The sequence below is a fragment of the Cordyceps javanica genome, chromosome 4 (assembly GCF_051103115.1).
Source record: "Cordyceps javanica chromosome 4, complete sequence".
NCBI lineage: Eukaryota > Fungi > Ascomycota > Sordariomycetes > Hypocreales > Cordycipitaceae > Cordyceps > Cordyceps javanica.
Window position 1 is genome coordinate 1,133,968 of NC_139298.1, and position 9,985 is coordinate 1,143,952.

General features: G+C 56.8%; 4 protein-coding genes across 4 annotated transcripts; 1 reads left to right on the top strand and 3 right to left on the bottom strand.

The window, feature by feature from the left end:
* Nucleotides 1-289: 289 nt before the first annotated feature.
* On the bottom strand, nt 290-1,843 carry V2A60_006225 (YncE family protein; the record flags this gene model as incomplete). The annotated part of the gene is made up of 1 exon (XM_083257522.1): nt 290-1,843. The coding sequence occupies one exon, from the start codon at nt 1,841-1,843 to the stop codon at nt 290-292; it is 1,554 nt and encodes a 517-aa protein (XP_083113648.1).
* A 1,488-nt stretch (nt 1,844-3,331) lies between these two features.
* Nucleotides 3,332-3,931, bottom strand: V2A60_006226 (protein transporter TIM17; the record flags this gene model as incomplete). Its single annotated transcript, XM_083257523.1, has 3 exons — nt 3,332-3,370; nt 3,437-3,790; nt 3,857-3,931. 3 exons carry the CDS (start codon nt 3,929-3,931, stop codon nt 3,332-3,334), a joined length of 468 nt encoding a protein of 155 aa, XP_083113649.1.
* Nucleotides 3,932-4,375: 444 nt separating this feature from the next.
* On the bottom strand, nt 4,376-6,037 carry V2A60_006227 (amino acid permease/ SLC12A domain-containing protein; the record flags this gene model as incomplete). The annotated part of the gene is made up of 1 exon (XM_083257524.1): nt 4,376-6,037. One exon carries the CDS (start codon nt 6,035-6,037, stop codon nt 4,376-4,378), a length of 1,662 nt encoding a protein of 553 aa, XP_083113650.1.
* A 1,988-nt stretch (nt 6,038-8,025) lies between these two features.
* V2A60_006228 (SDR family oxidoreductase) lies at nt 8,026-9,095 on the top strand (the record flags this gene model as incomplete). Its single annotated transcript, XM_083257525.1, has 3 exons — nt 8,026-8,482; nt 8,612-8,964; nt 9,024-9,095. The coding sequence occupies 3 exons, from the start codon at nt 8,026-8,028 to the stop codon at nt 9,093-9,095; spliced, it is 882 nt and encodes a 293-aa protein (XP_083113651.1).
* Between the last annotated feature and the right edge of the window lie 890 nt (nt 9,096-9,985).

Sequence of the window (9,985 nt, forward strand, 5' to 3'; positions counted from 1 at the left end):
CAGGCGGAATGGCTTGTGGGCGGCAATGCTTGCGGTGGGTAGAATCGAGCATCTCCGACCACAAGTAAAACGAAACCTACAGAAAAAAAGGAATACGAGCTTCGTCATGACCAAAGAGCGGAAAGGCCAACTTTGCATGAAAACAGACCAAAAGGGTGCAATCAAAGAAGACTTTATTCAAGAGCCCAAAATATACATTGTACCTGAAACTCATTATAATAATTTATTGACAAAAAGCACCCGAGAGCATCTTTTTTCTATTTGCGTGATCGGCGCGTCCACCGGCCCGCTACTTAGGGGATGCACCCGCCGACGCCGCCGCCTCCGTCAGCGTCAGTGAATCCAAATCGTACACGCCAAAGAACTTGAAAAAGGCGAGCACCTGCGGCGCGCTGCCGCAGCCCGTTGTCCCCGTCGGCACCGTGGCCTTGAAGTCGACGAGCGGGATGCTGCCGTGGCCGCCGCAGCGCGAGCACGACGCCGCCACCGTGTAGGTCGTGTTGAGGCGCAGGTCGCGGCCGATGACCTGGAACATGTCGACGCCGCCCTGCTGACGCACCGTGACCAGCGCCGACGGAGGAGCCTTCTTTGCCGGCCCTTGCCCGTGTCCCTGGTGCGATGTCGTCGCCGTGGTGGCGTTGGCATTGGCGGTGGCGGCGGCGGTGGCGGCGGCATCATCGGCCGCCACCACAATCTTGTTGACGGCCGGCTGGCTCACCAGGCCCTGCCGTCCCAGGTTGGCCGTGCCGTCGCCGTGCGGCACCGCGTTGGCCACGTAGACGAGCGCCTGGCCCTCCTGGCCGACGCGCAGCGTGCGGACGACGGCGGGCGGGCGGGCCGTGAGGTCGACCTCGTCGACCGTGTCGCTGTGCTCGTTGAGAATGTACATGCGCGTGTTGTCCGGGCTGGGCCACAGGCCGTGCGGCTCGACGCCCGACGCCCGGATCGCGCCGACGTACTCGGGCGCGCGGTCCGGGTCCGGCTGCGCGTACATCCTCGTCTCGTTGGCCGCCGCCACCGTCACGAACCCGTGCGTCGTGCCGCCGATGACGGCGAACTGCGGGTGGTTCGTCTCGGCGCCCGTGTCCAGCACGGCGACGACGCGGCCGCTGCGACCGCCGCGCCGCAGCGACACGACCGACACCTTGCCCACCATCTTGTGCGCGGCCCAGAGCCGCTCGCCGTCGGCCGACAGCATCATGTCGGACGAGAACCAGTCCGCGAGCCCCGTGATGCGCGCCGTCTCGCGCCGCGCCGCCACGTCAATGACGGAAATGTAGGACCCGTTGATGTGGTTGGCGTAGGCCGTCGCGCCGTCCGGGCTGAAGAGCACCTTGCTCGGCCCGCCCGGCGAGGGGATGCGCGCCACGACGCCGCCCGCGAGCCCGTCAATGACGGTGATGCTGTCCACGCCGCGCGTGCCCACCCACACGGTCCGGTTGTCGGGCGCGAAGAAGGCCTCGTGCGGGTTGCGGTCCGTGTACGTGCGCGACACGACGGCGTTGTCGGCGCACCGAATCACCGTCGCCGTGTTGGTCGTCACGCTCAGCGAGACAATGTGCCGCCCGTCGCGCGAGAAGCCGAGCCCGTGCGCGTTGACCGACCCGACGTACTGCGGGTTGAGCACCCCGCCCAGCCGCGCGTCGCCCAGGCTGATGGTCCCCAGCACCGCGCCCGTCGCCGGCTGGATCACCGTGATGGTGTTGGACGCCTGGTCCCCCGTGTAGATGCGATCGGCGGGCGAGATGGGCGGCGCCGCCCCGCCGAGCGCGGGAGCCTGCACCTGGCCGTTGCCGCGACCAACGGCCAGCGAAATCACAGATGCTGCCAATGCAAACTTCATAGTGACCGTGTTATTGTCTTTGTTTTTTCCTGCTCCGTACTGCCAAAAGGCGTGTTGATTGAGAGTTGTGGTTCGGCACTGGGGCAGAGCAAAGCGCAGGATGTCGCAATCCTCTTATACAACTCTAGAGTGTTGATCCTTGCGCCAGGTCTCACTTTTTAATCTGCACTTCGATGGTGCCATTGTGACTATGCCAAACTCAGCGCCTTTGTTGCCAGCCTCATTATTGCGCAAACCAAGACTTTGTCAAACCAAGCATTGTACTGTGGGAATATCCAAACATGTCCATGGACGCCGCATTCAGCAATTTGACAGTTTGCGACAGAAGCGTGTAAATAGGCCTCTCTCCCAGGCAACGATGCCCCCAAATACTGTAGAAACCAATCAATGCTACGCATGTCCTCAAAGACAATACTAGCGCGCGGGGAAGCTTTGGGAATAGAGCAACTGCCTCCCATCCCTATGAGTAAGGGGGGGGGCGCTAGAGTATGAGTCCGAGCGTTGAGCATTCGAGCCAGAGGGACATCGCTGCCAAGTCTGCTTGATGTGCTCTCTCCGATCACTTCTTGGCATGCCCAAGGCCGACGAGGCGAAATTGAATAGACCGGAAAACCTTGTTCAAAACTGGGAGTGAATCAGTTGCTATACCCGACTTGACCCACGCTCGCTGGCAGCGGTAAACCTACCAACCAGGCAGCTCCCGGAGCAGGTAATTTGCGACGGGCCGGACGGCGACAAGCCACATGCTGCGAACCTATAATGCACGGCAATGCTCTGATTCGCAATCGAGCCGCCCAGTCAAGGTTTCAAGGCCCAGCCCGAATGGTACGCTGCCATCACACCAGGCAAACGCAGCCCAAAACGGGACAGTGAAGGCCTCACCTCCCTCATACCAGAATCAGTGACGGGACCAAAACTGTCGGTGCCCAGGCAGATGGTAGAGGTGAACAAAAGCCGGTTTTCTAGCCCTGGCAGATCCAAAAACAGCTTTCGCAGTCCCAAGGCCTACCCAAAAGCAGTAACTAGTATACATCACCTCATCTCACACCGATACGCTCCACTATTCGCGCTGTAAATTGCAATGGCTGCAACTCATTGTAAGTTATTGCATGTCTTTTGGTCTACTTCGAGTGGTTTGATGTACAGATACATAATACAACGCCCAAATATCCCGGCGTACAGAATTTTGTGTAAAAAGCAACGCTATGCCCCTCGAGATACCGGACGGAAAGCATGTTCCCTCAGCTCTTCTTGTTTCCCAGGGCAAATAAAAGTATATGTGAAATGGCGCCGAGATTTTTGTTTGCTCTTCCCTTTTCTTAGACAGTGTCGGCCGTCTTGTTCGTTCGCCTGTGGTGGCGGTGTAGGCCCCCCCTCAAAATATCTATTCAAGTCGTAATTTTGGTCAAATCAGTGGTGTGGTGAGTGTCCGTATGAACATTGGTTGACAGAGCGTTGTCGTCGTCAATGTCTGAAGAATCGTCGCATTTATGCGATGGCGGCGTTTTCGGGAGGCGGCAGGGGAGCCTGGATCGCGTTAGCATATGCAGTACGGGTGCAGAGGCATTTGAGGCGGAGCGCATGGGATCATACCTCTAACTTTGTGTTGCCAGCCATCATCTTGCCAAAAGCGATACCAACGCCCTCGATGACGGCCAGCAGAACCGCACAGCCAATGGCGCCGTTGCGTGCCGACTTGAAGCCACCACGCATAGCCAACGAGCCGCCGGTTAGGAAACCAGCCGTGATGGCGTTCCATGGGTCCTCCTTCTGGCGGAAGCCCTTGACCGCGCAGTCGAATGTGCTGAAGAGACCACCCCACACGCCAAAGTTACCGCCCAGGACGGGCGCGCGCATCTTGATGGCCGTCAGCGCGCCGATCCGTCGCTCGCCATAGGGGCTGTTGCGGAAGCCTTTGATACCGTGCCAGATGGTGCCACCGACAGCCTGCACAAGAAAATGTCAGTTCAGCTGCGCCTGTGACCGCTGCGATAACGACTCGCGATAACGTACACCCATGGAAAAGGCACCACCGAAATCGTTCAGGATGACCCAGGGGCAAGGGTCTCGTCCGTGATCCATTGCCATCTTGGAGACTGTGTGAAAACTATTATTATTAAGAAGAAAGAGCGGCGACAATAAAGAGCAAGGACAAAGGACAAGAAAATAGCACTAGAGCAGCGGTGCTGGAGCCGTTTGGGGGGGGATGGATTGACTGCTTCAAGCTCAAAATGACGGAACAGATTCTTTTCCCTTCTTTCCTAAGCATCCCGGAGCACGTGACTCAGCTTTTTTGCTCCCCTGTCGGCCGGGCCGGTTTAGTGGTGGGGCGACTTGATTGCCTATTTCGGAAGAACCGTCAATGTTTGGCCCTAGGAACAGAAAAGTATCAATCCGGCATATATAAGAAGCGGTGGTTAAATCTTGTAAGACATATTTGAGTTTTTTTTCAAGCTGATGTGGTAGCTATATACCGGTACAATCATGGAGTACTACTATATGAATGTGTTTGAATGATGTATGTTCCCCAGCCTAGGCTAGCCAGAACCATATCCTCTCTAGAAAGTTTCTCGGCTTTGGAACTACCCAAGTACCTTCGAGACGATCGATTTCCGCCTTCCCAGACCATAGATCCATCTCTGACAATGGCACGAATTTGGTCTTTTTGATAAACTTGTATCCAAGAAAAAGGCCGAGAAAGATTGGTATGTCGATGAACGGGGGAAGAAAAGACTTGGCAGAAAACTTTCCAGGGAAAAAGGCATCAAATCCGTTGAAAAATGCAATAGTGAGGCAGAAAACAATCGAAAAGTATGCCAAGAATGGCTGCATAGGAGATTTGTAGGGAAGGGTATCGCGATCGATGCCATGGTGGCGAAGGCCGTGATAGAAGCGGAGATACGTATAAGAGACACTGGCCCAGACGATGAGTGTGCTCACTGCAGAGAGGTTGCTGATCCAGAAAAACACTTCTGCAGACTGGTTGTTGACGTTGAGATAGACCAGACACGAGAGCGCAGCAGTGGCGGCGACGCAAACATATGGCACACCAAATCTCTCAAACCGAAGAATGGATGGAGCCTTGCCATCGAGGGCGGCAGAATACAGCACTCTAGTAGATGCATAAAAGAAGGAATTTCCAGCGGACCACGCAGATGTAAGTATAACACCATTGATTATGGATGGTAGGGTCTTGATGCCGGCGTTTCCAATGGCGATGACAAAGGGACTCTGCTTGGCGCCGGGAGCAGACGAGTTGATGGCGTTCAAGAGCTTCTGGTCTTTCGAGGAGACGCAGAGACCAACAAGAAAAATGGACAAAACGTAGAATAATAGTATTCGCCAAAAGACGCGTCGAATAGCCTTGGGGATGTTGCGTCGTGGGTTCTCGGTCTCGCCAGAAGCAACCACCACCATTTCACTCCCTCCGTAGGAAAACGTTGCCTGGATAAACACTTTCCAAAACGCCAAAAATCTTCCCAGCGCCCCCTCCTCCAGGTATTCATTCATCGGGCCCGGATGCCTCCAGTAGCGGAACCCGATGACGTCGCCCGACGGCGAGCCTCCCACGGTGATGACGAACATGAGCAGGATGAGCCCGACAATGGTGGTCAGCTTGACGGCGCCAAACGCAAACTCGGCCTCGCCGTAGATGCGCACCGGGAAGCAGTTTACGAGAACCATGGTGGCGAAGAAGAGCGTGATGAGCGCCGCCCTGGGGACCGCGTTGGGCCAGTAGTCGAGGATGACGGCGCAGACGGTGACCTCGATGGGCACGCCGATCGCGAACTGGTACCAGTAGTTCCAGCCGAGGGTGAAGCCGAGGGCCGGGTCGACGTAGCGGGCCGCGAACACGGGCACGGCGCCCGGGATGGGCAGCCACGCGGCCATCTCGCCGAGGCAGCCGACGACGCAGAACAGGTTGAAGCCCGTCGCGGCGTAGGAGAGCAGGGCGGACAGCGGGCCGGCGAGCGACAGCACCTGGCCGCTGCCGACGAAGAGCCCCGTGCCGATGGCGCCGGACAGCGCGAGGAACTGGACGTGCCGCGACTTGAGCTTGCGCTCCAGCGTGCCGAGATGGCGTCGCTCCCGGGCGTCGAGCTTGGCCGCGTCGTCGGTGCCGCGCGTGTCGACGGGGCGGATGGCGTCGGCGTCTGGGTGCTGCTGCGCCTCGGCATCGACATGGAGGCCCATCACGGGAGAGTTTGCGGCGGGCCAGAAAACGAGGATGTCAAGGTGAAAAGTGAGCGGGGAGTATGCGCATGACGCCTTGACGGGATGCAACGTGTGTGTGTGATATGCGGCCCTGCCTTGTGCGTTGGCGGCGCCCGCCGCCGCCGTAGATCGGCGTCGTGTGTGCTCCCCCCCGCGTAGTAACGCCAGCCAAGAAGAGCTAGCCAGCCAGCTGACTGACCCCCAAATGAGGATGTTGAAAGAGGTCTTATTTTGGACAGTGAGACAGCATGGTGGTGAAAATGTTCTACTGCACCTGTCGTTTGAGGATCAGGAAAGCAGAAGTCCAAGTATAAGTTAGTGGTAGCGGCTGGCTGTTTCGTTTCCATGTATAAGTGGCGACTGGATGCAGACGAAATCAACATGCTTCTGCGACGAACAGACAGAAGCAAGGAAGCAGAGCTGTGTGGCTTTAGCCAATTTCTCATCCCTTGGTTGCTTCGGATTCCACTTCATCAAAACGCCGCCTGACCATACATGACTGACATCTAGGCTTGCCAGGATCGCCCAGTACTTCAGAGGCAAAATTGAATGATACAAAACCACCGGAAATTTGCCATCGACTTTTTCCATCATAGCGCCATACATGAGCACATTTAGTCATGGAGCCTGATGCCGCGTAACCGTGGCATTCATCGCCAGCCTCGTTGCTGTTTGTGCAGGCGAGCGTACATGACTGCGTCCAAACGGAACCCCGCTCGCTGCTGCTACAACGACCACGCGTTTACAGCAATGGTCTTCTTTTCGTTGGCTGTTGGCGTCATGTTCTCACTGTCTCGCATCCGCCACATCCATATCGAATCCAAAAGCTACGCTACCTGGCAGAGTGTAGCCTCACTTTCTTTCCCGATGATCGCCGGCAAGACCCCGACCTGACGCGGGGGGGGGGCCACGCTGGACAAAATCGCCATCTCTGGAGCACCGGAAGATGCAGCATCTACAGCTCCAGGAGTGGCATGATCCGTGTCATCAATTGGTGAGGGTTTCTTCAAGCGGTAAGCGCCGCATTCATTATGCCCGCCGCGGGCTTGGCGAACGACCTCTAGCACTGTGGATTGGCCAGCTCAGACGACCAGCGTCTTGTTCGGCTCTCCCTATGTCGCTCTTTTTATTTTTCTTGCTCACTAATGAGAATCTATGAATCGAAGTATTTGGCCACAGGCGCAGCATTCTGCTACGGATCGCAGATTTTGTCATTGAATGGCCCGCCTTCACCTCTGGACTGCAGGGTACGAGCATGGCCGATCGATCGTGTTAGTGTTAGGGTCTCAAATATCATCCTCCAAAGGACACGACCATGGGTGAAGTGGAAGTGGTGGCTTCGGCTCGACAGCGTCGCCAGAGCGCGGCCGAACCGTCGTGGCAAGAATACTCCAACTGAGGTACAAAACATACTGCACGTTGGAAGCCTAGGATATTCAACTGCGAAAAGAAGGAATTCGTTTTCTCCTTTGCGAGACTGGCGGGAGCCTCTTACACATGGTACTAGTAGCGACGATGCGGGGGAAATCCTGAGCTTCCAGGCTTGTCTAGATCGGGCGCAGCTGAGGAACGCGGACAGCGACCGCTGGAGGTGATTGTCTAGGCTTGTGCCGAGTCGAATACTTTGAGGACCATTAGAACGAGATCGGACGGTCGCCTACTAAATATGCGGCCCCATTTTGCTCCGAATGACGAACCCCCCCCCTAAAAAATATGCTGATCGACTAATCGGCCCCTTGCACACGGCCCTGCGCAACGGAAGCTCGGATGTACAGTTGGTGGGCCAGGTTGCCAGGCATCAGCGTGTACTGATAGTTGGAGTAGTCGGCGCAACCTGGTGCAAATCATAAATCAGCTGGCCGAGGTGTACCATCTTCGATAACATCATCCCATCGTTGGTCCCTTCTGCCGCGCAAAGCTAGCTGCCGCGCGCAACCAAACTCTTGAATTCAAAAAAAATCAAAATCATGACGGATTCGCGCACCAAGACGGTCCTCATCACGGGCTGCTCCAAGCACGGCATCGGCGCGGCGCTGGCCCTGCGGCTGGCCGACCAAGGCCACCGCGTCTTCGCCACGGCCCGCGACACGCGCAAGATTCCCACCCGTGTCCGCGAGCACCGCAACGTCACGACAATGGCCCTCGACGTCACCGACGATGCGTCCGTGAGGGCCGCCGCCAAGGCCGTCAGGGACCTCCACGACGTCGGCCGCAGCGGGCTCGACGTCCTCGTCAACAATGCCGGCACCGGCTACACCATGCCGCTGCTGGACGTGGACATTGCCCGGGCCCAAACCTGCCACGACGTCAACGTCTGGGGCCCCCTGCGCACGGTGCAGGCGTTTGCCGACTTGCTCATTGCCAGCCGCGGCCGGGTCGTCAACGTTGGCGCCGCGGCCGGGTGCTTGTATTCGCCATGGATCGGTACGTAGTTTCGACGTGTGGCTCGCTCGTCAGTCAGCCTTTCGCTTCCTTCCCCCCCCCAAACCACACCCACTCTTGCAAGTCCTAACAACGAACCCCCCTTTGACGCTTTTTTTTTCTCCCCGCCAGGCGCCTACAGCTCGTCCAAGTCGGCGCTCCATACCGTCTCGGAAACGCTGCGCATGGAGCTTCAGCCCTTTGGCGTCACCGTCGCCTGCCTCGTCACCGGCACCGTCGCGACGCGGTTCCACGAAAACGAGGGCGAGTTCTCGCTGCCGCCAAAGTCTCTCTACGCAGACATTTTGGACACGATATCGCTCTGGGCGCGCGGAGCCGTCGGGCCGGACCAAGGCACCGTCGACGACTACGTGACCCAGATCCTGCCCGACGTGCTGGGCGACTCGCGCGGCGGCAAGCTCTGGAGAGGTGCCAACGCCGGCGCGGCATGGTTTGCGGCGACCTGGCTGCCCGATTATGTTGTGGTGAGCGCGGCGAGAATCTTGCCATTTTACCACCATCCTGCTGACCCCTCCCCGTCTAGGATAAGTTGGTGGTGCTGAATCACGGACTGAACAAGTTGACGCAAAGTATCCTGGAGAAAAAAGCACAGTAATCTGACTGCATGGATGAACGGACACATAATATAATTCCCACACACTACGTTGACGCCTGTCATAATAATAAGATTAATATACACATTGGAGCGCATCATACTGTCGAGACGTCGGCGCCCCCAACCGACTGCAGACTTTGGATCAGTCGTACAACCGGCCACTCTGTTAGCTTCCAAAATACGTCAAGATTCGGCACGAGCTCAACCTGCGCAGCCTCCTCTCGTATGCATTCACCACCTACCTGGTCACCTTTCCGACTCGCTATACAAAGTGGCTCTTACGGTCTGATATAGGCCTGAATGCATTGACCAGTACAGACGGGCTATGTGTGGTGAATGCACTGCCGTATTTGTTGTGTAGTGCCATGAATTCGATAACGTCAAAGGATTTCTGGCTGTTTTGCAGATTCAAGTGACTCTTTGCCAGAATCCGTTGCACACAGCTGGTCGGTTCTGTCGAGGCGAGGATGCAACCGGCCACGAGGGACTTATGCATGGCACAAGCTTCTCTTTCGTTGGCGCTTTGCAAAGATTGCATTGCAATCGAGGTGAAATGACCATGTAAATCTTGCAAAAAATGTATCAATGGAAACAATTCCGTCGAGGTGGTGATGATGGAGAACGGTAGTAAATGCCGCGGGAGGCTCTCAAGCCACTACACAGCGGAATTTTACGATGGACGCCATTTCGTCTCGGTATTCCGGCGCAACAAAGTCGCTTTTCTATGCGGTCTAGTATGAGGGATATGGAATAGAGATGATTGTCACCTCGGCAGAGCATCGGCATCTGGATGGAGGCCAATCCATCTTCAACGGGCATCTGAAAACAAGCTCAAGGTGGTGTCTTCACGTAGACAATTTCCAGAATTCCGCTGCCAAGAGCCCATTGCC